General features: G+C 57.1%; 3 protein-coding genes and 1 non-coding gene across 4 annotated transcripts; 2 read left to right on the top strand and 2 right to left on the bottom strand.

Annotated features, from left to right (window-relative positions):
* Positions 1 to 2,898: 2,898 nt before the first annotated feature.
* On the bottom strand, positions 2,899 to 11,736 carry SLC27A4 (solute carrier family 27 member 4). Its single transcript, XM_088527947.1, has 13 exons — positions 11,688 to 11,736; positions 9,206 to 9,372; positions 8,248 to 8,642; positions 7,360 to 7,518; positions 6,916 to 6,985; positions 6,722 to 6,813; positions 6,126 to 6,235; positions 5,500 to 5,709; positions 5,123 to 5,249; positions 4,757 to 4,894; positions 4,382 to 4,546; positions 3,782 to 3,928; positions 2,899 to 3,438 (listed from the first exon to the last, which is right to left on the bottom strand). Exons 2-13 carry the CDS (start codon positions 9,364 to 9,366, stop codon positions 3,281 to 3,283), a joined length of 1,932 nt encoding a protein of 643 aa, XP_088384073.1. The 5' UTR covers positions 9,367 to 9,372; positions 11,688 to 11,736; the 3' UTR covers positions 2,899 to 3,280.
* A 271-nt stretch (positions 11,737 to 12,007) lies between these two features.
* Positions 12,008 to 12,097, top strand: TRNAR-UCU (transfer RNA arginine (anticodon UCU)). Its single transcript is given in 2 exon segments — positions 12,008 to 12,044; positions 12,062 to 12,097. It is a non-coding gene; the product is annotated as a tRNA-Arg (tRNA).
* A 2,050-nt stretch (positions 12,098 to 14,147) lies between these two features.
* On the bottom strand, positions 14,148 to 19,194 carry COQ4 (coenzyme Q4). Its single transcript, XM_088528016.1, has 7 exons — positions 19,131 to 19,194; positions 18,592 to 18,756; positions 17,996 to 18,092; positions 16,334 to 16,436; positions 15,936 to 16,065; positions 14,931 to 15,024; positions 14,148 to 14,318 (listed from the first exon to the last, which is right to left on the bottom strand). Exons 1-7 carry the CDS (start codon positions 19,192 to 19,194, stop codon positions 14,156 to 14,158), a joined length of 816 nt encoding a protein of 271 aa, XP_088384142.1. The 3' UTR covers positions 14,148 to 14,155.
* A 31-nt stretch (positions 19,195 to 19,225) lies between these two features.
* Positions 19,226 to 22,603, top strand: LOC104572822 (pseudouridylate synthase TRUB2, mitochondrial). The gene is made up of 8 exons (XM_088528033.1): positions 19,226 to 19,331; positions 19,439 to 19,564; positions 19,641 to 19,715; positions 19,979 to 20,040; positions 20,540 to 20,621; positions 21,043 to 21,115; positions 21,635 to 21,771; positions 22,320 to 22,603. Exons 1-8 carry the CDS (start codon positions 19,226 to 19,228, stop codon positions 22,601 to 22,603), a joined length of 945 nt encoding a protein of 314 aa, XP_088384159.1.
* The last annotated feature ends 1,459 nt before the right edge of the window (positions 22,604 to 24,062 follow it).

Raw genomic sequence — 24,062 nt, 5'->3', positions numbered from 1 at the left:
GTGCAAACAGATTCTTAAAATTTTTAATTAAAAAAAAACTCTTACTTTTTATATAGTACTTTCACCTATATACAGCTATTGAGCCAGACTTGAGCTTATTGATCAAGGGCGGCCGGGGCTGCTCCCACCCCCCAGCACCTCCAAGATTATTGATCAAGAGAGAAGTCTCACAAGGTGCCTCTAAGCATAGAAAGGGGATTCAATGAACATCTTCCCTTAAAAATAACCTCAAAAAAGAAACAGAAAAATCAGAATAAGTTTAGGGCTTGGCTGCTTCTTTCCAAACACTTCCCAGCTGGAAGCGTTTTGTCCCAGCATTGATTTCTGGATCAGTAACGCACTTGTACTTGTGTTCCTGGGCTATCTGCTGCTGAGGCACTTGGGCTTGGGCTTAACTTTTTCCTGGGAACGGGAGGCTTAAAAAACACTCCATGGCTGACACAAGCCAGCGGAAAATCTCTTCGTTTGTCTGGATCTTGTAGCATGTGTCGAGGCATTGCCAAGTACGACACCACCATCCTTGGTGCAGACCGCAGCCAACGGTATCAGTTATGCCCTGCCAGCAGGGAAAACAGCTATTACTTTTAACACTCCGAATGCTCAAGGTTGGCACCTTAGAGCTTTCCTACCCGTCCCAGCACATGGGTGAAGAGCAGAGAAGCTCCCCACGCTCTCTGCTGTGCCCCGTGAGCTCTTGGCCAGCTCTGTGCCCATGACGGTAAAACCTGTGCTTTGCAAATGGGCCTCAGCTATCCCCAAAACCAACGGGACAAACCAGTTGGGCTTTGCATCAGCTACTTGCATGGAAGTAATTGCTACACTCACAAGTTTCCCCTTCCCTTTACACCTGCGTTTAACATGCAGTGGCCCTGAGTCAGAGTTCGCTTTGAGCTTAAAACCAAAACAAACCCGAGATGAACAGCCTCCACAGACACGAAGATACAGCACTAAGCCTTTCGCTGCAGCACCTTCCCCTGCCTCTTCTAAGGGTTATTTAGTACATAAGGAAGCACAGCTCTCGCTTCCAGGAAGGCAGAGGAGCGCTCCCATTCCTCCCAGCACCAGCCCAAGCCATGCACCTCCCCGGGGCAGCCACATCCCTGGTGCCGGAGCAGGTCCCTCCACGCGGGGCGTTCGCCGTGCCCAGCCCGCCCTCCTCCGGCGGCTCCAAGAGGAACAGGGGCCGGGAGCAGGACCGGAGCATCTGCAGCCACCTCTGTGCGCCCTGCGCCTGCCTGGGGTGGCATTTCCACCCGCCCCGTCCTCATCTCCCTCCCCACGTGCAGAAGGTTTTAAAGATGGGCCTGGCAGCGAGGAAAGAGAAAGGAGAATGGGAACAAAAAAGCTTGTCAAGGAAGCCAGAAACTGGAGCTAGGAGATTAAGCTTGGCCCAACACGGAGACAGGAGGCAGCAGGAAGAGGAACAAGAGGACAGAAAAGGGGAGAAAAAAAAAGCCAGACTGGCCAAGGAAAAGTGAGGCAGGTTGGAGAAACTGGGATGGCAACACTGTGGAGAGGACAGCAAGAAAGGGGCAGTGGGGAGTAGGCAGGGGGGTCTGGAAGGGGTCTCATCAACAGTTTCTTCTCACACGGGCATCAAATCCAGCACCCGCTCTGAGATGAGCTAGAGACAGACCCAGCACAGAGGGCCCACGCGCTGGAGTGGCAGTTCCCAGAGTGGTGCCGTCTTCCCAACCACAGCAGGACTCAGCAAGAGGTAGGAAACTCCAGCGTAGCCCATACTCGCATTTAATTGTGAGGACAGGACAGACTGGGGCAGGTGGGTAGCTTGGTGTGGAAGCACAGCTGAAAGAGCAGGCACACCCTGCCCTTGCAAGAGACACACAGGTCATTTTAAGGTGTAACTCTGCCAAAAGCACCAAACCGTAAATAAAAAGAAAAAAATAGAAAACCCAACCGAGAGTTTTATCTGAAACAGATGTTTCTGCATGGTCTCCGAGGGTGGAATCAGACATTGCTGCTGAGGCTGTTTCACATCAGACACAACGCAGGGAATTCACAAAGTGCAAGTCAGGTGTTTGACACAGACGTTCAGTTCGAAGCCAGTCTCCCGCTGTGGCAGTGGAGACTTGCAGAAGACACAGAGATCGTGAAGTTAGAGGCTCTCACAGGCACCGGCCTCTGGAGGAGTTTTCCTCCTAGGAAAGTTGCCTCCCATGTCCACAGCGCAGCAGGAGAGACCCAGGAGCCACTTGTGTTTCTCAGGTGCTGTGTACATCTAAGCAAAGCCAAGCCAGGCCCTTCATTCCCACTCTCCCACCTGCTCTCTGCAAGGAAGAAAGTGCACGAAAAAACAAGGCTGCATCCACAAAAGGTGGCAGGAAGAGACCCAGAGAGGTGTCCACAGCCAGCGGAGCTCGCTCGCATCCTTCACCGTGCAGCGAGGCCACAGGGACGTGCGCGGCTGCGCCCAGGCGGGAACAGGAGACGCGGTCCCAGACAAGAGTGTCCCGTCTCCCTGCGAGAGGAAAGGGCTCTCCGAGACAGGACAGGCCTGGGATGTCCCTCCACCTACTGCACAAGCCCGGGACACATTCAAAAGTATGGACAATAAATTAAGATTAGAGAAAAAAAATCAGCGTGTATAATATATATGTGTGTATATATATACACATACATATATATACTTTTATATATATATATACGTATAATGTGCGTGTGATTGTGAAAAATAGAAATGTCCTCCCCAGAGAGAGCAAGCCATGGCAGCAGCACCTCCGTGTCCCTCCCCGGAGCCCAGCACTGTCCTGCTCCCCGTTCATGGGGACGGGGCACACAGAGGGCAGGGCTGCGCCTGGCACCCCGTGTCCCTGTCAGCCGGGACAGGCGCTGGCACCGGGGAGGAGCTTGGTGGAGGAGGAGGGACGAGAGAGCCCAGCACTGGTCCTTTCATGGCCTGCGCCAGGAAGGGCAGGCAGGAAAAAGGAGGGGGAAGACGGGAAATAAAAAGGAAAAACAACAAAAAGGACTGGCAAGGGCAGCCCATCCCTCCTCGCCTGGCTGGGGCCCTGCCCCTCCCGTGGCACAGGACCACCACCACTGTACCAGTTAGGAAATAAAGCCATAATGAGTGAATGCTTTGGTGTGTAACCGTCCCTTCCCCCGGCACTCCCCCCAGCCCGTTATCTGTAAAACTTGTCAAATGACAATCTCTCGCATGCCTTTAGGTCACTCCTTGAACCTTTCCTTCCCCAGCGCCTGCCCGGTCCCCACTCTGTCCTGCAGGACATGGGGAGGCGCCTCGTTGGAGCCCCACAGGTCACAGCTTCTGCTGGCCCGACTGGATCCTCTTGAATGCCTCCTGGTCCAGGGGCAGGTAGCGGCCTTGCCGGGAGTCCAGGAAGTACAGCCTGTCCTGCACCAGCGCGGGGTCGAAGCCCTGCTTGCGCAGCTCCACTTTCTGGAATTTGAAAGTGCCTGGAGTGGGGAGAGAAGAGGGAGGAAGGAGCTGTCGGCTGCCTGCGCTCCCATCGCCACCCCCTCGCGCTGCTGCTTTGCGCACTGTCCTGCACAGCACGGCTGGGGCAGGGAGCCCAGCTCCCAGTGCCACCCCGACGCCACCCTGGGACACCCAGTGCCAGCCACCACCCCCAGCCTCGCGCTCCCTCTTCTCTAGGTCACTGGTGAGACCAGGAGGGCTCTACGAAGACATTCTCGCTCCCTCTGTCCCCAGCCCTGCTGCAGACTGGCCACAAGGCACCCGAGCAGCTGTGCCCCCTGCATGCAGCAAGGCCCCACCGCGGCCCACGCTGGGGCTCACTTGTCTTGGAGACTTCGTGCAGGAAGCGCAGGAAGACGGGCTGCGCGTACAGCGGCAGCGCCTTCCTCAGCTCGGCAGCAAAGCTCGCCAGGTCGCAGGAGTTGTCCGGGTCAGCGATGGCTGCCATTCCTGCCTTCCCTTCAATCCCTGTGGGATGGAAAAGAAGGGAGATGCTACAGGGCCAGTGTGTCCCACAGGGTATTCTCTTCATCTGTCCCATGCCAGAAAGGCCCCTGGCAAACACCCGGCTTTGTACTGTAGCGTTGGCATGTCCAGCTGCGTCACCCTCTGTGTCACCACCCTGCGGCTAAGGGTACCAGCGACACCCAGCGGTCATAGTCACCTCCTCCCAGAGGAGACACCTGCAGCCTGCCCGGGAAGGACACAGGGTCCTTGCACCCTGGTCAGAATCAGTCAAACCTCGGCTGGAGAGAAGATTCCCACTAGTCACATCCCCAGCGGTTCCCCCTGGCTTGTAGACACTGAACCTCAGTCCAGCATCTGGCAAAGGGACACAGGGATCTGGGCACGCAGGACACGCTCATTCAGGTGCCCGGGCCCTGCCTGCCTCCACCCAGCCTCCCCCACCACGCTGGTTACCTGGGACCTCCACCCCGTAAACCACGACGTCCGTCAAGCTGAGGATGCGGCTCAGTGTCCCCTCCACCTCTGTGGTGGAGACGTTCTCCCCCTTCCAGCGGAACGTGTCCCCAGTGCGGTCCCGAAAGTACATGTAACCGTATTGGTCCATCACCAGAACATCCCCTACGGCAGAGTGAGGAATAGACAAAAAATGGGGTGTCAGAGAGTCCAGAAGTTCCCCCAAAGTGTCTCAGGGCAGCGCCTGGGACAGCTTGAGGTGGGAAAAGGGAGGCTCAAAACCGCCAGCTCTTCTCTGCTCACCAGTTTGGAGGTGGCATCCACATACCCTCTCCTCCCCCCTTAGCAGACACGGCAGGGCCCTGCTCGCCTCACCTGTGAGATAAGCAGCATCCCCCTTTGAAAAAACATCCCTGGCAATTTTCTTGTTGGTGGCTGCCTGATTCAGGTAGCCGTCGAAGTGCTGCAAGGGGTTGTTCTTGACAATGCGGCCCACCAGCTGCCCCGGTTCCCCTGCAGGGAAGGGAAAGGGCATAAATAGGAGGGAGGAACAAAGCAAGCCCAGAGAAAAAGGTTTTGAGCAGGCTTGGTGCTGAGCAGAGACTCATGCTGAACTAAAATACCTTGAAGAATCTAATGAAAGACTCACACAGGGCTGAGGAGACACAGGAGCTTAGAGCTGGACTCAGTCTCGAAGTCTTTTCCAACCATAATGATTCTATATTCCCCAGTTGCCCTCACCTGGTTTGCAGCGGATGCAGACACCATCTGGTCCCCGGATCAGCTCCATGGTGTCTTCATCCACCCTCACCAAGCCGATGGGGTACACACCTGGCAGGATCCTGCTGTTGAAGCCGCAGGAGCCGACCTAGGACAGAAGGAGCTCTGAGCCACGGGCAGCAGCGATGTCCCTGCAGCCCCAAGCCTGCTGCCCACCCATGTCCAGGACCGAGAGCTGGAATCATGCAAGAACAGCCAAAACCTCTCCAGGAAGACAGGAACCCAGGGGAGGCCTCTTGAGCAAGAAACCAGGAGCAAACAGCCCCACTGAGTCATCATTCCCCTTTCCCAAGCCAGGGGAAACTCTCTAGGGCCCAGGAAGGGTGGTGGGGCCTTACGTTGTTGTCGAAGTTGCCCAGGCTGCAGTTGCACTCGGTGGCCCCGTAGAACTCGGCCACCTGGGCGATGCCGAAGCGGGCCATGAACTCCCGCCAGATGGACGCCCGCAGCCCGTTGCCCAGCGCCATGCGCACCCGGTGCTGCCGCTCTGCCTCCTGGTAGGGCTGGTTCAGCAGGTAGCGGCAGATCTCCCCGATGTACTGCACAATCTGGGGGCAACAAGCAACAAGGACAAACTAGGACCTTCCTCCAGACCCCAAGGTCTTTTTTGGGGGTGGTCCTGAGGGCAGGGAAGGAACAACTAGCCCAAGATCCACTAAAGAGGCCAAGGCAAAATCCAGGAGGTCCCGCTAGCTTGTCCCCCATCTATCCCTTCCTGGGACATCCTTCTTCAGTCTCCAGTCTGTAAAACCTACCCCTGCGGTTAATGTTGGAGCGTGGGAATGGCTTGGACATGTGGAGTTACCACCCCAGGTGGGAAGGAGATGGCCCCACCACCTGGAAAGGCAGTAGGGGACACAGGCAGAGCTGGTACGGGCTGCCCTTGCTTCCAGCAGGCCACAGAGGTGCCCAGGCTGCTCTGCCAACCCAGCTGGCTTGGTGGCCTCTTGCCTCATGGCCTCACCGTACAGTTGTACTTCACGCAGTCCTCCCAGAAGTGCGAGGCCGAGAACTTCTTGCGAATGACAACTGTCATGCCATGGAGCAGGCACTGCCCAATCCCCACGATGTTCCCTGCGGAGAAACAGCCAGAGAGACCTTCAGGCCCCACATCCCTCCAGCCCAGTAGGCATGGGGACGGCTTGGCAGGGCGAGGTGGAGGCCTCGTGCCATCCCAAAGCAACAAGGGCTCATCTACCCAAGGCCCCCAGGGCCACAGGGGCTGGAAAGGGGACAGCAAGACCTGCAAGAACCCTTTGCACCCTGTCATCTCAACGTGTCTTGGCCTGCAAGGTGGGCACTACCACGCCACTCCCATCACTTTCCAGACGGAGCAGCAATAAGGCACAGCCACCCCAAAGCTAAACAAACACACTCCCCACTCCAAGGGCCAGTTTGATCACTCCCAGCTCCCAGAGAAGGTTTCAGATCAGACAGGCAGCCCCCCCCAGCAGCAGCTGGGCTCTCCCTGGCACAGAGTGTCCCTGCTGCTCCGGCCTGTGCCCTGGGCTCGGCAGGAGGGAAGGGGCAGCCCGTGGAGGCAGCGCCAGGGCCCGTTACCTGCGGCGTGGTAGAGCGGGAGGCAGTCGTACAGCACGTCATCGGGCCTCATGCGGAAACCGTAATAAACCAAGTTGGACATGCGGAAGTACCTGGGGAAGGGACAAAGGGACATGTCAGCAGCAGGGCCGGAGGCTCTAGGCTGGCACTGGGCAGAGCCTGGTCCTCTTCCTCCCCAGAGCCCCCAGCCTCACCTGCAGTTCACTACAATGGCAGCCTTGGGCATCCCCGTGGTGCCGGAGGTGTAGATGTAGAAGAGCTTATCTGGAAAGCCAAGAGGACACAGGTCACATACCCAGCGTCACTATAGCCTATATGGAAGCTGGCTGGACAAGGAGGTGGGAAGGTGGCAAATTTATGCACAGGGGTTGCACCAGGTGAATCAAACACGAGCCCTGAGCACACCGGGTTCATCTTGGGCAGCATCGAGCCCATGGGGCAGGGGTTAGGAACCACACGATGCAGCCTCACGGGTAGGGCCAGGAACCGGAGTCAGACCCATCTCCAGTACCCCAGGCCCGGCAACGCTGGCACCCCAAGCAGGCCCTCCTGGCAGTGAGGACACAGCCAGCAAACTTGGCAACCAGCTGATGCGCCAGCACGAGCGTGCGCCTCGCCCTCCAAAACTGACCACGTACCCAGGAAGCCCTTGTCAGGGGCGGGTGGCTGGAGTCGCTCAGCTCTCTCCAAGAGGGGATCCAGGTGTTTTGCACCGGGAATGACTGATTCGGGCCTTTCTTCACCGGACCAGAAGAGATGGATGGATTTCTCCAGGGAGGGCTGCACTTCCTGCATGGCTAGGAAAGCAAAGGGAGGAGATGGAAAGAGGCCGCGGCGTGGACACAGCACAGAGCTCCTGCCCTTCCAAACTGTCTCAGGGAGACGATGGCCCGGGGAGCACCACCCTCCCTGGGCTCTGTGGTGTCCAAAAGGTGCCACAACCTTCCCAGGCAGATATTGCTCCCCTTGCCTAACAGAAGCCAGGGGCACAGCCCAGGCCTCCCCAGAGGCTGGAAAAGCTTGTTCTTCTGCTCTCCCCAGCCAGAACTTCTCGGATGCCAATTTAGCCAGAAGTCTGTCAACACCATCAACCTCAGAGGTGTGGGCTGAAGCACCTCAGGAGCTGGAGCCAAATTGCTGCTTGCTGAGAGCCGCAAAAACAAGGAGGAGCATCCCACGTAGAACAAGGGGAGGCTCATCCCACATAGCAGGACAGGCCTAGCCCTGCCCTGGGGTCCATGCAGGGAATGGACCCTGGAGAGCCACTATTAGCACAAGGAAAGAGCCTTATACCCGTGCAGGTCTGCTTAGGTGGAGCACTGAGCCCCACATCCCACCCATCTCCAGTTGCCACCCAGTGGCCAACCGACCAAAAAAGGGCACCTCTTGGGTAACCCACCTGCCCACTCTCTTTAGGAAAAAAAGAGATCTCTGCCCTGTGGTGGAAAGGAGCACTGGACCCACAGCCCTGCTCCCCCATGGCCCTAGCCTGGCTCGTTCCTAAGGCATCTGCCTGCCCTCCTCACCTTCCATCATCTCCACCCCAAAAACCACGGCCTTGGAGCTGGAGATGGTGATGCAGTGCAGCAGGGCCTCCTTGCGCAGGTGGGAGTTCACCAGGGCGGTCTCCACGCCGATCTTGGCCAAGCCGAGCCACATCCCCACGTACTGGTTGCGGGACTCCATGAACAGAGCCACCACGTCCCCGGAGCGGAAGCCTTGTCCACGGAAGAAATTGGCCACGCGGTTGGAGTACTCATCCAGCTGCCGGAAGGTCCAGCTCTCGCCCGTGCCTTGGAAGATCAGCGCTGTCTTCTCCGCATACTTGCTCGCTGTCTTCTGGAAGATCTTGGCGATGGTGTTTCTCTCCTTCACGTGCCTCCATACCTGCAGCTTCACCCGCAGCAGGACCAGCCCCGTGCTGCCAACAGGAGGGAAGCAAGAAGGCAGCAGCTCAGTTGTCCCTGCAGAGCTACTTCCAGCAGCACAAAGACCTTGCTAGCAGCGGCAACAGCCCAGCCTGCTCCAGGCCTTGCTCTAGGTCACCAGCAGCTCTGGGTGCTCCCCTGAGCAGTGTGGGCACAGCTGGGGTGGACAAGCCCTCTATAAGGATATTTACAGACAGGAAGGGATGAGCTTTGAGGGGTTACACAAAGGGACGTCCCCTCTTCCAGAGCCTCAGGTGCTCTCCAAGAGAGGCTGTCCTCCCTCCCAGGCGCACCCTGGCACTGGCTCAGGGCCAGCCCTGCCACACTGCCACACCCGCAGCTTAAGGGACGGGGTGAAGTACAAGGACAGTCACTAGACTTTGGAGCTCAGCTGAAATGTGTCTTTCCTCAGAAAACTTTGCCTGAGGGTTGGAACTACCTGGGCTGGACAGGACGAGATCTCCTTCCAGATGGGCCAGGAGCCAGCAGGGACCCAGGGAGACAGGGGCTGCACTCACACCCCGGGGCAGGGGCCCATCCCAGCCAGAGCACCTACGTGACGTCTCTCCGTATTGTCTTGAAGAATATGAAGAGGAATTTCCATCCCCCGGATGCTAGGTAGAAGGCAAAGAGAGCAGGAATGACCTGAGCCCAGGACAGCTCCAGGCTGACCCTGAGGAACAGCAGCAGCGCCGCGAGGGCAGCCAGGCGCAGCATCGTGGCCTGCAGAGAGAGAAACCTCAGATTGAGACCACTCGCACTGACCCTGTTGTGACAAACCCACAGGGCAGGGGACGCACTGGCAGCCCCCGTTTCCTGGGAGAGGCCCTGGAGTCACCGCTCATCCTCTAATGAGGATTCAGCTCTTTACAGCAGCTGGAGCACGGTCAGGGCGAGGGACCCTGTGCAGATGTTTAAAAGGCACCAGGGAGACACCAAACAGGGCAAGCTCAGCTGGAAAGCTCAGCTCATTCTGGGAAAACCCAGCTCCAAACTCCTTGCCCCAAGGATCCCTCTGCCCCCTAACCCAGTTCTCCCAGGCCCTCTGCAGCATCCGCTCTCCTGTGAGCCCGGCTCTGGGACAGTCACGGCTGGCTGCAGAGCTTGGCTTCACGACAGCTCCAACAGGAACAGCGACAGGAAACACAGGCCTTTGAGCTCTGCTCATGTTTGTAAACTCTCTGTCCGAGGGCAGCTTCCTGGCCTGGCCCTGCTGGAGATGCTGCCAGAGCAGATCCAGGGCAGTGAGGCCAGACACAGCAGTGTCCTCGCGTGTATTCCTGCCCCGGGGACAGCGGGCCCAACGGGGGCGTCTCTGCTGCGAGGGGCATCCCGGCCCCATCTCCTGCCACGAGCCAGCAGCTCACCCTGATACTCCTGCCCTGCGACAAGCTGCATCTCTGTCCCCATCCCAAGCACAGCCCAGATGTGGCTCCAAGGCTCCCAGGGAGCCACCAGGCTCTTTTCAGGTAGCAGCACCAGGTAGAGGAAATGCAACAGTGGCAGGACCCCTAATGCCACCAGACCGAGGTCTCCTAGATAAAACTGATCCTTCCTGGCATGCACAGGGGTGAAAAGGGAAGGAAACAGCCATGTGATTTCCCTTTCCCTCTCTAGGAAGAAATCAAGCTGACAGTCCTGGGTCTCCATAGCTAAAAGTGGGAATACTTGGCTGGCTCTCGCTCCGGCTGCTCTGCAGTCCCCAGCATGAGGGCAAGAAGCCTCTGACAGGAGATGCCAGAGGGACCGGAGCCAAGGCAGCAGCAAGTCACACAAGCTGCCTCGTATCCAAGCCATAACCCGGGAGCAAGGAAGCCTCTATGGACGCATAAGAGCGCCTGGACGCTGCTCCCCCGCGCAGAGACTGGGGATGTCCCTCAATCCACAGCCCCACTCGTGTCTGTGGCCTTCGAGCTCTCTCTACCACAGAGCTCCCAAGCTCAAGGTCCCCAGGCCACAGGGTTTCTTGGCCTTTACCAGAGTGGGACCCCCTGCTTATTCACCCTGGATGCTCTTTCTGCAGTTCAATGGGGCAGCTCTTGGACCCTCACCAACTGCTGGGGCCTCAATCCAGAACCAAGCCCTTCCCGACAAGCTCCACATTGGACAGGCGACCACGGAAGGACATTCCAACTCCCGCCTGAAGGGACAGGCCCCCATTATCTGCTGCTCTCATCTCTCCCTCGTGCCAGCCAGCCAAGCAGGTGACACCCAGGGCATCCGTGCCAGCGGGGCTGGAGGTGCCGCTGATAAGGATTCAGGTCCTCTTCAGCAGCATCAGCACAGAGAGAACTGAGGCCTGTGGCTCTGCAGGCAGCTGCTACGGTGGCAGCTGTAGGGATGCATCACCCGGGCAGAGATGGGGAAAGGGATCGGCCCGGGAGAGGCACAGGAGGCAGCTCAGGGGACCTGCAGCTTCAGCACTGACCTCCAGCACTAATGGCTGCACAGGCGCGGAAAGGCTCTGGGGCCTCCCTGGAAGCAACTCCTGGAAAGAACGGCAATTCCTCAACGCTTGCAGGGGGACTCAAGGCCCAAGAGGGTCCCCGGCCCCACCACCTGGACGGTGCCCTGCTCCTGCCCCAGCCCAGCTCCTACCTGAGTCCCCGTCCCCTGCTCACACCCAAGCCTGGATGCAAGAGGCAGCTCAGGAGCTGGGACCCCGACAGACTTTGTCACCAGCAAAGACGGGGCCTACTTGGCCACCATGGGGAAGCCCAAGGAGGTCCCCAAAAAGGGACATCTCAAGCGCACGCAGCAGCGCAAGGAGAGGCTCCAAGGGAGCTCGCCAGGGAGGCACTCAGGGAAAGGCCCAGGAAGGGGGCGAAAGGAAGAGGCCGCTCGCGCAGGGCCCAGCCGGAACCCCGAGGGGCCCGTGCGGGGCATCCCCGCCGGACAAGGCCACTGTTGGGCGAGCGGGGGACCACAAAGCCACCCCCGGCGCCCAAGGCTGCCCCATCCCGCCGCAACCCCAACTCCCAGGCATCCCCCTCCGCGAGAGCGACGTGAGGAAGAAGGAGAAGGGCCCGCCTTCTTACCGGGCTCCGGGGCACTCCGCTGCGGCCCGGCCACCTGCGCCGCCGCCGGGAGCGGGAGCGGCGCCGGGGCGGGAGCGGGTCCGCCCGGCGCTGCGGCACGGGGCGGGGCGGGCACCGCGCCGCCCGCCGGGAGCTGTAGTCCCGCCCGGCGCCGCCTCAAGGCGCCTCCGCTCCCCGCTCCGGGCTCCCGGTCGGGAGCCCGGAGCGGGGAGCGGAGGCGCCTTGAGGCGGCGCCGGGGTCGCCTCAGCGGCGGGTCGGTCGCCTCAGGCCGCCTCAGAGGCCGCCTCAGCGGCGGGAAGCGGCGGCGCCGCAGTGCGGCGGCTCTGTGGCGCAATGGATAGCGCATTGGACTTCTAGCGCCGGCTCGGGAGCCATTCAAAGGTTGTGGGTTCGAGTCCCACCAGAGTCGTATTTTGCGCGGGACCCGATCCCCATCCGTCCGCGCACGCAGTGTAAGAGGAGAAATTCAAGCAGGAGGGGTCTGTTTCCTTGCCTTTAGCTATCGTTTTTTAAAAAATCTGCCATTTCCAGGGCAAGAATTTAATGGGGAAACACATGCGCATTGATGTCTGTACATCAGTATGGAGGGCTCTCTCCCAGCTCCACACTGTGACGGTCCAGGAGTGTAAAAGCCTCGTTGGACCTCGGGAGCGGCAGTCGGGAATGATGGTGACACCATTCAGAGGGAGGGACATAGAAGGAGCTGATTTTCCTTCCTCTGCCGCACCCGATTTCCAGCAGGAGACGAGGCCTGCGCCAGATGTGCTGATGTCAGCACCCGGCACTGCACCAGATGTGGCCCGGATGTTGCAGGATGAGGCTGTTCTGGGCCTTTAAGCGAAATCTTGCGTTTGTTTGATGTGGCTGAAGAATTCCTGGGAGAAACTCTGCTATTTGGGAAGCAAATCAGCATTTACTTCCCCAGATGCCAAATGCAACCAGCCCCACATTCCCGAACAAGCCGGCAACAGGGGCGCAGGAGGCCGAGCACGGTTCTCACCCCATTTTCACTCCTCTAAACAGCCTTTGCTGAGGCTTGTGTCTGACCCCGCAAAACCCTCCGTGCTCAGTCCCTTGGTCACACCTTTATTTCCAGATAAGCGATTCTGCTGAGCACAGGAGGTTTCAGCTGCTATCACGTCCCCTTTGCTCAGAACACGGGGCCCGTTGCGAGCAGCCCCGTGCGTGGCGCGGGAGGAGGCAGGCGCCGCACGCGCCAAATAAACCCAGCCTGCCACAAACCCCACTGCTTCGTGACTGCCACTCCTTGCGTTCCCCTCGCTGTCAGTCACAGCTGACAAACAACAGAATGTTTCCTAAACTGTGAGAAATAACCTTAAAATCGCGTTGTTTGCTAACAAGGCGCACACCCTGCTTTGCAAGAGGTCACGCTCCTGCACATCCCGTGCCAGCCGGGGAGGTGGGAAGGGGTTGGTGCATCATCCCCTGCCCTGCTAACCCCAGGCCCCTGTCCTGCTGTTCAGAGCTGCCACGCGCTGCTTCGTCACCCTCCTTCCGGCTGCGGCCACCAACAAAGAACAAGAGGTCGGTTGGGCAAAACAGGGATGAGGTTTCGCGTCAGATCTCTGGTCAGAAAGGGGGAGGGATAACGAACCACGAGCTCCACTGTGAATTTTATTAATTGAAAAGGCATTTCGACACAGCCAGCCTCTGTGGACAAAGACCCACCTGCCTCGTGGCTCTGTCCTAGCACTTGACAGCGCTATGAGCCAGCCTGGAGACCCGGTTAATTAACTGAGACAGCAAACCGCTTAATTAACCAGCTCCCGGACACAGCACAGCGTGAATGGCACGAGCAGCCTCAGCTCTGCCCCTCAAAGATTCAGCCCCTTCTTCCCAATCACATCGCTTGGCAGCCAAAAGGAGGGGGACGATCTCGATTGAAAACTTGGTGCCACGGTGCAGATTGGGGCCATTTGGTGGGGAGGGCCTGCAGGCCTCCAGCAGAGAGAACACCCGGGGATATTCCTCTGCCTGCTTGCAGCAAGAAAAGGGAAGTGGGGCAGAGCCGCTCGGCTGGGGCACACGCTGTACTGCAACACCCACGTCCTCTGTGTGTGTCAGGACACGAGGTCACTGTGGCTGAAAGGGCTCCCTGAGTGCATCTGTGAGCCGCCCTGCGGGCACCCGTGCTCTCCAGGGCCTGGGACACCCTGTATGGCCCAGCAGGACAGAGTGGGCACAGTGCAGCATTGGCTCTTGCTGCTGCAGGCACCAAAGCTTCCCTGTGTTTGGGAGCAGCAGGCTCAGAGCAGGCCCCACGCAGCCGAACGCAGCAGGGGTCAATTCTGCCCTGGCACAGGGAGCCGCAAGAGGAGGGGACCCCTCATCAACAGGAGGGGACCTGGAGCCACGGGGGCCGTGGTGGCTGGTGGCAGAGCCACGCTGTGTCCTGCAGCACGGGGGGGACGCTGGGGACCCCATCCCCTCCGCGATCCTCGGGCTCTCACACGCGCACGGCCGGCGGAGGGAAGATGCCGATCTCCTCGCGCAGGGAAGCCACTGTCTGCTCCCAGCGCTGCTCGTAGTAGATGTTGAGGATACAGTTGGCATTGCGCCCGCTCCGAATCGCCCAGGGAATCAGCTCTGTAGCCAGGACCTGCAATTTTCTGGAACAAGAAGCGCAGAAAGGGTTTGATTTGAGCCTCCAAGTCCCGATACCAGGCAGACGCCAACCTCCCTTGCCCACAACACCTCCAGCCCCTTCACCCTTCCAGCAATCCTGCTGCTCATCCCAGGGGACACCGCGCAGAGGAGGACAGCGGGCTGGGAAGGTCACAGCCAGACACCAATCCCAGAGCAGCACAGGGCTAACAGGCGACCCCAGCCCTGCATCGAGCCCTCGGCACGGATGTGCTGGGACGGGCAGGGCTGCCAGCGCGGGGAGCCCCGCTGGCTCCGTGCGGTGCCCGGCGCTGGGTGTCCCTCCCGCTGCGGGCACGGCAGGGAGGCAGCTGCACGCAGGGACACGGGGGAGGAAGGCTGGAGGCAGGTGCAGGATCACGTCCTGCCTCATCGTCTCCTGCTTCAGCGACCAGGTGAAGCCTCCCGAAACCACCGCGTCCCCGGGCCCAGTGCCAGCGCAGCAGGCACACGCCAGGGATCGCCGCAGAGCAGCGGTGTCACCTTTCCGCTCCCCAGAGGACACCGCAGAGCGTCCCCAAGGCTGGCACGTCCCCGAGGCAGAGGCTCCCTCCTCGGCGGAGCCCGTCGGTGCCTACCGTGTGTTGAGACGAACGGGGCCGAAGGCTGCGCCCAGGACGCACATGGGCAGCCCTGTCTGGATGGCCTCAAACCACTTCACCACAACCTCCCCTGCGAGGACAGGACACGGGGACGTGGTCAGAGCTGGCACCCTGCTCAGGGTGCCCCCTCTCAAGGACGGCTGCACATCTGCCCCCCGTGCACACAGCAGGATTCGGAGCATCCTGGCCCCCAGGCCTGGCTGTGCTCTGATCCCAAGGCAGGGCAAGACTCATCAGGCATCGCCCCCCTCCAAAGGGACGTCCCAGGCCCCAGGGAGCAGCACGGAAGAGCCAAAGCCCCCGAGCCTGGGAAGGGCCTTGCTGGGTGAGCCTGGCTCCTCCAAACGCTCAGCAAAGCTCCCCACCAGCCCAACCCTCCCCCACGGCCCTCCCCACCTCCGAGTTGGGAAAGACCTTTTCCAAACATCCCATCTCAGCCCCAGCCTGCTGAGAGAGACCTGAAATGCTGGTTCCCCCGGGCGCCCTGGCACGGCTCGGCTGGGGCTTGCTCCTGAGTCAGCCGCCCAAGGAGAGCAAAGGGCACAGCCACAAGCAGATAAGAAGCTACCATGAACCCCCCGACACAAACACACTCCTGCCTTGGCTCAGAGCTTGCGAAACTCCCCTGCCTCGGTGCCACCCTCGCTGCTGGGATGCAAGCACCGACCCACGCGGTGCCCGCGCCTGTCCTGGGCTTGCCGCGTGCCTTGCCAAGCAGGGCAAAGGTGACGCAGGGCAGATGTCCAAGGCCCGTGGCCTCTGGGCCGCCAATGACACAGGGTGGTGATGATACAAACCTCCCCACACCGCAGACTGAGGGGCAGGGAGTCCAACCTGCTCAGGGCCCATGAGAGGGGGCCAAGCACCCACCCTGGGTTCACAGCACAGACCTCGGAGTCCCGGGGCTGGACTGAGCTCCCCTTGGCTCCCTGCTCAGCTCTGCGCTCCCGGCGCTCACCCAGCGCGGTGGTGGGTGCTCACCCAGCATGTTGGTGGGCATGCCCAGCATTGTGTGCATCAGGTCGTGGACTTCCCGGTACCTCTGGATCACATACGCCAACTCTTCATCATCCACAAACTTGGCCGGCATTCGCGTGTCCGGAGAAACCTTCTGCAAACCCAAAGAGATCCAATTCAGGCACTTCTGCCTGGGTCAGCATTGCAATGAAAACCAAGAGCCACCCAAGCCTAGCACGGGTGACATATCCACGTACCCAACAGCACAGCCCAGCCTCCCAAGTCCCACTTCATCAACCCATTCATTTTCTGGGGGCTCCCTACGGGTTGCTCCATGACTCCAAGCTCCCTCTGGTGCTCACAATGCTCCTGGCTCTGGGCTCAACTACAGCCATTTGTGCCCTGCAAAATCCCCCACTCACATTGTCTTCCAGAAACCGCAGGTATTCCCGGCCCAACGTGCCATCCGGCAACCGCCGCAGCCCCTCCACGTCCAGGGTGGAGAAACGGATGCGAGGACGCTCCCTGAAAGCAAAGAGCAAGTCACTAAGTCTCTCAGGGAAACACTTGCATGTGGGTGACCTGGAGAAAAAGCTGGAAACCACCATTCCCTGCTCTGCCCTTCCTGGGTATTTTCCTGCAGATCAACCCCAGCAGGGATGTCACTGTCTTTATCTTTATTGATGGCAGTAGGGCACAAAATGCTGAAAGCAACTGCCTGAAGCCTTGGCAAGAGCAGGACTCTCATCTTGCTCCCCTTCAGCAACTCCAGTTGGAAAAGCATCAATCTGTTATGCACAGTGACCCTGCGACGCTGCCCTGCTGGCTGGCAAACAGCCACCGCTCCTCGCAGCAGGGCCCAAGGGAGCGGGAGCTTCATTGCCCCTTCAAGGCAGCCACAACTTCAAAGGAACAACCCTGAGGAGGGAGGGAATTGCTCTCAATTTTTCTCCCTCCTGCCTGGGTTTTCATCAGGAGCCACGTGGCAGCCGTGCACAGGCTGCTCTCCAGTCCGGGCTGCTGGCAAACAAAAGCTCCTTCGTTTCTGCCTGCAGAAGAAGCTCTTCCCCTGTCAAAGCCTTGCAGTGGATCAGGGAGCTGCTCAGCCAGGGCTAAGCAGGGCTGGCAAGAGCTTTACCCTGGCTTCAGGCACTTCTTCGTACTTTCCGTGTCAAAGGGACCTCAGCAATTCAGAGGATTAAACACTAAGCAAAACAAAAGGTGGGTGTGCACAAATTAGACTGCTGCAAATCCCTGGGACACCAGCGGGTGCACAGAAGAAGTGGGAATTTCCCTTTGCCCCAGTGCTCCCTGCGCTCGCTGAGCAGTTTCTCTAGGGCTCAGCCCCCTCTCCTGGTGCCCTGGGAGCTTTGCCGTGGAGTGGCTGGAGCCCCAGGCAGGATCAGGCTCTCCTGCACAAACACATCAGAAACGGCAGCCTCTCCCCCAGGCGCTTCATGGTACAGCTGGAGCCCAAGGCACCGCAGGCAGCAGACACAGCACGTAGGGAGAGAAGGGCAGGAAATAAGCAGCAAGATGATCTTGGCTAATAACAGGCTCACGATGTCCTTCCTGGTCCCCAGCCTTGCTGTGCTCAACAGTTCCGTGCAGGCACTCAAAGGGATCAAACTTAAAACCAACACAAGAAGTGTTCTTATTTCCCAGCCTTAGGAGGTGTCATTGGGCTACCTGGAAAGAAAGGACAGAGGTGTCTAGAGGAAAGCGGAGCAGCAGGTGATGAAGTCTTCAATGCAGGGAGATGCAGCAGCAGGCACAGGGGAGAAAAAAAACACACCATGACCACAAATTTTATCAGATCTAAGAGAGAAGGTGCCTCCCAGTTACAGCAGCAAAGCAGGACAGCACTAGTGCCTGAAATAGGCCTGGGCTCCTGTAGCTTTTGTGCTCTTCTCCTGAGGCTTTTGCGATGTTAAAATAAAGCAAAATAAACAATCTGGAGGATTAAAACTAACAAAATGCCTGTGTCCCTCTTAGGACAGGGACTCTCCTTTGGCAGGGCCCAAGGTTCATGCTGGGCAGGTGCCTCAGTCCCCACCACAAACCACGGATGCGGAGGGACGCACTGGAGGACGCGGGAGCCTTCGGGGTCATTCTTCATCTTGTCTCGCAGGTTGGGCAGGACAAGGCAACCCGTTGTCTCTCCCAAGACTGCCACCATGTCTGAAAGAGAGCGCAGGATGTGACCCAAGAGCAGCAGACAAGCAGCATTAGAGGTGCTGATTTTCACAACACCCAGCTGTCCTCATCCGCAGGTGAGGAAATGAGACATCCCTTTGGGCAGGAGCATGCAGGAAGCTTGTGGCAAAGACAAGGGCTCAGCGTTGGCGCTGGCCATGGATTGCCCACGTCAGGGTTACGCTGCTTGGTCTGACCTGCAGGGAGGGACACGGGGGCAGACATGAGGTGTTTCCAGGCCTGGGAGAGCCGGATGCGGCTGGATGGCATCATTCTCGACAGGAGAATTTTTACGGGGTGCAGGGGAATCCTTCACCCCTCTTCCCCTGCCTCCTGCCCTGCATCTCCCCATTAACAAATGCCTCCCCCAACAGAAGGAGAACCCAAATCCCTCAAGAAACCCCCAGCAGCGACACAGGCAGGAGTTGCTGGATGTGAGTAGGTGGATCCTGGGTGGAAGGAAAGCCACCGTGGCTCCGCTTACCGTGTCTGTAGGGGTCATAGAGGGCCACGAGCGCGGAGCCCGCGGCCAGCAGCGCTTTCTGCAGCGGGCTGGTGGGGATGTGCCCGGGGTAGAGCCGGCAGCCGCCATCCTGCTCCCCGGCGTATCCGTCCTCCGCCGGCTCCGCGTGGCTCCAACGGACGCTGCCTGCGGAGAGAGTCCCGTGAGGGCCGGCCTGGTGGCCCCTGGGTGCAGGCTGCGTCCCCTGGGGCCTGGGCGGGCGCTCGCAGAGGTGGCGGCACCAAAATCTGGGGCAAGGGAGCAGCGCTGCTGCCCGCTCCTTCGTGCCCGTGCGCTGGGGGCGCGGAGGGCACCACAACTCGGGGCAGGCAGAGGCCGCCTGGCGAGGAGCCGGCAACCCGCGTGCCGAGAGGCGCTCGCGGCGCGCACTCCAAAATGGGGCAAAAAGCCCCCAAATGCGGGGCGAGCAGCTGGCCGGGCCTGCGGGCTCCCGGCGAGGGCTCCCGGGGTACCCGCGAGCGGGGCCCTGCTGCGGGCGCCGCGACGACCCCGCCACTCGCCTGAGGCGCCGGGGGCCGCCCGCGGGGCCCGCGCCGCCGCCGCCCGCCTCAGCAGCGCCAGCATCGCGCCGGAAGCGGCGGGGCGGAGCGCGGCCATGGCGGCGGCGCGGCGGCTCCCGGCCGGGCTCTTCGCCGTCTACAAACCGCCGGGGGTGGCCTGGGAGCGGGTGCGCGGCGCGCTGGAGACGCGGCTGCTGCGCGGTGAGCGGGGCGGAGCGGGGCGGGGAGAACGGAACCGAACCGAACCGGGCGGGACCGCGATGGCGCCGCTCCTGCTTCATCCCCCCGCTCCTCTCTGCCCCTCGCAGAGCTGAACGCGGCGGCGCGGCGGCCCCCGCCGCTCCACGTGCGCTTCCTGCCCGGCCCCGCCGACGGCACCGCCGCGCCGGGCCTGGTGGCCGCCCGCGTGCCGGTGCTGGCGGAGCATCACCTCGGTAAGAGCCGCTACGGGCCGGGGGCACCGGCACGGCGGGGGCAGCGGCACCGACCCCTCCTTCCCCCTCGCCGCAGTGACAGGCCCGAGGTTCCGGCGGCTGAGGATGGGCGCAGGGCACCGGCTGGACACCAAGGCCTCAGGTGTGATGGGTAGGTTGCTCCGTGATGACTACGTTGCTCCGTGATGGGTACGTCGCTCTGGCCCTGGCTCATGGTGGCCCAAGGTTTCCGTTGGGAAAAGCCAAGTGCCCCTGAGCGCAGCAGTCTGGGAGGTCTAAGGGCCTTTTCCTGCCGTGACCCCCAAGGCAGGAGTTTGTCCCTGCTGCTGTGGGAGGGGGAGGAAAAGTTGCCTAAGTGATCGGTGCTGCCAGCTCAGTGACTTTCAGTGGTTGTCACCATCTCCTGTGTTCCAGTGCTTGGCATCGGCCACGGGAACAAGCTGCTCACCGACCTGCAGAACTGCCACCTGAGCAAGGTACGTGCTGGCTCCGCACCCGCTCCGACGGTCCCGCTCCCGTCCTGCCTTGCTGCCCCAAACTTGTCAGAAATGGCAGCAGCGAAGAGGAGGTTAATGTGAGTTACCCAAGCGTGGGGCACGGACAAGCAGTGAATGAGGGATAATAAATATTCCCTTGGAGGCCAGGCACTTTGCGCTCTGTGCAGCCATGGTACATCTTAAACCGCCTGAGACGAGACCAAGGAACCTCAAGGAAGCGATTTGAGGAGGAAGAGGTTGTGTTGCTGTCACAAAGTTGACTGTGATTCTCTTTGTGAGCCTCAAACCCGCCTGCACTTTTCTGGGTCCAGTATCTCGCCCTTCACATGAGCACCTAGACCCAGCCCTACGTCCGGAGCACCTTGCTCCCTCTTACTGCAGCATCATCTTAGTCTGCGCTTTCCAGCAGCTGCACAGTAGAACGGGCAATTGCTTTCAGTCCTTCTTTCCTAAACTGCACTCTTTCTTCTTCTTGAAGGTTTACACTGTTGGTGGGCTGTTTGGTAAGGCCACAGATGACTTCTCAGACACGGGGAAGCTAATAGAGAAGACAACGTTTGGTAAGAAACTGAAGGGGTGTTTTTAAAATACCTAGAGCACGAAACAAATAGTATTGCAACCATGCAACCAGAAGCAAAGTATTTAATCAGATACAATGATAAAAGGTATGGCTTAAATGCTTTCTAATCTGTATTCATGCATGCCCCAATAGTCCATCTGTGCTAAATAAACAGCCCTGCACAAAACCAATGTGAGTTCTGACTACAGTGCTTGCTACTGGAATGGGTGGGATCCGGATCTCCCTGCAAGCCATATCTAGAAATGGTGATTTTAAGCTTTCATTGAATTATAGAAAAAATAGAACAACATTGTTCACCCAATTAAAAAAAAAAAAAAGTCTTTTGTAGTCCTTGGCATGCTACAGTGTGTAGAAACCACTCTCCTCTATGTAAAACTTTGTTGCTACCTTAATATTTGCAGATCATATCACAAGGGAAAAGCTGGAACGGATTCTCGCTGTCATTCAAGGAACAAATCATAAGGCCCTATTGATGTAGGTATCCAGGCGTGAAATGCAGCTGACCTGACTGCTCTTTGCTAATCTTTAAAACCAGTGAGATATATATATATTTTTTTGTCCTATGAAGTATGTAAAAGCTGGAGTCCTAGACTTCACCTAGACAGGAATAACTCCTCCTAGACAGAAGCAGAGAGAAATTACTTTTAGTGCTCAGTACTCTGGTGAAGAGCTGCAAATTAGTCTCTTTATTGTATTCTGAAATCTCTGGTTACATTTTGAGCTATTAACTAAATTAGGACCTACACTTTTCTTCTCTTTTGCATACATAGCCAAGTATCTTCCTTCCACACTCAGCTCTCCCATTGCCTTAGCTTGCATATGTCATAGCATTAAACTATGTGCAGAACTTTGCAGAACTTAAAACTGCCCATGTGTTAAGAATAACATTTGCAGCTCTGCTTCATTTTGTTTAGAGAACTCTGGAATGTAATTGGATAGATGTACTAAATGTCTGTTTTGCTCCCTTTTTATTTTTTATTTTTCTTTTCCCAGGTATTCAAACATTGATATGAAAACTCAAGAGGCCTATGAGATGGCTGTCAAAGGGTTGATTCGCCCCATGGGAAAAAGCCCTCCCATAATCACAGTAATTCGATGCCTCCAGTTTGCGCTTCCAGAATTCCAGCTAGGTAGGACTGGTGCAATGTGAATGAGGGAAGGCCAAGTACTTACTGCAGCAAATTAATTGATAAACTTCAGTTGCTTATCAGTGGCATAAGCAAGATGAGTTCGTGAGAACTATGAAGAAAATTTTTTGTTATCCCAGTATTTTAATGTAACGTTCAGGGCTTAGCCTGGACTTTTCTGGAGTCTTATCTCCTACTTATTTGCCTTGTTAAATAAGGTACTTGCTTTAATTTCATTTGAAATACCTCAATCTATGTACTGCTTTCCTCTATCTGTGGCTTTGTTTTCTAAAATATTCTAAAGTATTTTATATTCTAAAATATATTTTTATATTCTAATATATAAAATATTCTAAAATACATGGTTGGACATCTGCAATTCAGTAGAAAATCATGACTTACCTGTACTGTATCTTAAGCAGTCCTTAAATAGTGCTGAAAGGACTAGTTCATCAACATTGTGTCCTATAAATGAGGTCTGGATTTACATACGAGGTCTGGGTTTGTGTAAATGCTTTGCTGCTGCTCAAGGAATCTCTCTGTCCTTCTAGAAATCCACTGTTTGCATGAGACTCAGCAGTACCTCCGAAAAATAGTTCACGAGATCGGTCTGGAGCTGAAGTCATCCGCAGTGTGCACCCAAGTGCGGAGAATCCGCGACGGAGTCTTCACCCTGGATGACGCTCTGCTGAGAACACGCTGGAACCTGCAGAGCATCCAGAATGCAATTTGGGACTGCCAGCTTAAAGTGAAAACCGAGATTGAGAAAACCCTGGCTCCTGAGGATAAAAGTGATTTTCATGACGCCGAGATGGCCCAGGCTGCGGACAGCTGAGCGTGCGTGTGGCCCCTCATGGAGGGACCATCCATCAGTGATCTCTGTGACACAATGAGGCAGCTCCACACTGACAGAATGATGGACAGCAGAAGGGAAGAGGTTAACTGCAGTTTACTTCCACCCTTTTCTTGAGATGACTTTAATCAGTTGGGTTTTTTTTTTTTCATTGACAGGCTGTAAAAATTTTTTTAAAGCATTGCAAACAGTTCATTAACAGGAGTTGCTGTGCCAAAATTCATGTTGACTTTGGGAACAGCAGGTTGCCAAGGGTTATAAAAAAATCGATCTCCAAATTTTTTAGCAGCAGGAAGTAGTGTCTTACAGAGCTGCAATCCCTTTACTGCACTTGTTTGCAACTAGCAGCATAAACTAACTACTGCATGAATTTTCCTTGTGTTCTTGTAGCACACTATTTTCTAAACATTAGCCTTGCTTTCAGATTTCAGACACATAAGAGCCCAAAATTCATCAAAAGAGGGCTGTACAGAGGAAAACACAGCTTAGGTGAACAACGAGAAGAAATTGTTATATCCAACCCAGGCAGGTGAAAGAGGCTTGAGATAGGAACTGATGCATACGATAAAAACACAAGAAATAAACAAATCTAAAAGTGACATAAGGGGAAAGAGGCTCTTTCTTGGTTCAATACATTGACTCAAAGAGCATGTGCTGCCTATTTGATGTTTTGGGGGGGGTTAGAAACCAAGCTTGTTCAGAGATACATGCAGCTGCATTCAGACATTGGCTTGTGACTTCTATCCTTCAGCAAAAAACTGTGATACATCTGTACTATAGATTTTTATTTATCAATTGGACTTAACAAAAAGACTGAACAGAGTAACACTTTTCTATAAATTAAAATCTGAGGCATACTTGCTGTTATTACACTCAGTATTATTTTATATATAACATTTTCTATATAGGTAAAAGATATAATTGAATATATGTATAACTGAATATATAGAGCTTGGAGACCTACTTATAATACATTGAGAGCTTCTAGGAGCAAGAAGATATTTGACCTATTCCTCTTCTGGATTTGAGTAAAGTCAAACATATTTTTTTCCTCAGAGCCATTAAGGTACAAGGAGTGACTGGGATGAGCAGTAAGGGGGCTGTGACGAAGGAACTGCATTAAGTGGTAGGTTCCAGTGCTGCCCTGAAGCCTGCCAGAAGTCATTAGCTCCAGCCCTGGAGCCTTTGAGTTGTTCCAGGTCTCCTTGCACTGTAGTGGGAAGAGCAGCCAAAGCGGCAGCGGAGCGGAGCTGCCGCCACGTGGCACGTTGTGCTGCCAGCGGCAGAGCCACCAACGCTTGCCAAGGGCAGCCTGTCTGCACTCACTTCAGCTGGCCAGTGTTCAGTGTTTTCATCCCCTGTGGTCAAGGGACAAGCTCAGGGCACCTTCCATGGCCAGTTGGCTTGTGCTAACCCGAGTGTAACCAGTCATTGCAGAAGC

Source organism: Tinamus guttatus, unplaced genomic scaffold (genome assembly GCF_059628265.1).
Source record: "Tinamus guttatus ecotype Peru unplaced genomic scaffold, ASM5962826v1 Tinamus_guttatus_pri_ptg000297l, whole genome shotgun sequence".
Lineage (NCBI taxonomy): Eukaryota > Metazoa > Chordata > Aves > Tinamiformes > Tinamidae > Tinamus > Tinamus guttatus.
The sequence above is the reverse complement of the archived record's forward strand: the minus strand, read 5'-3'. Positions and strand labels throughout refer to the sequence as shown.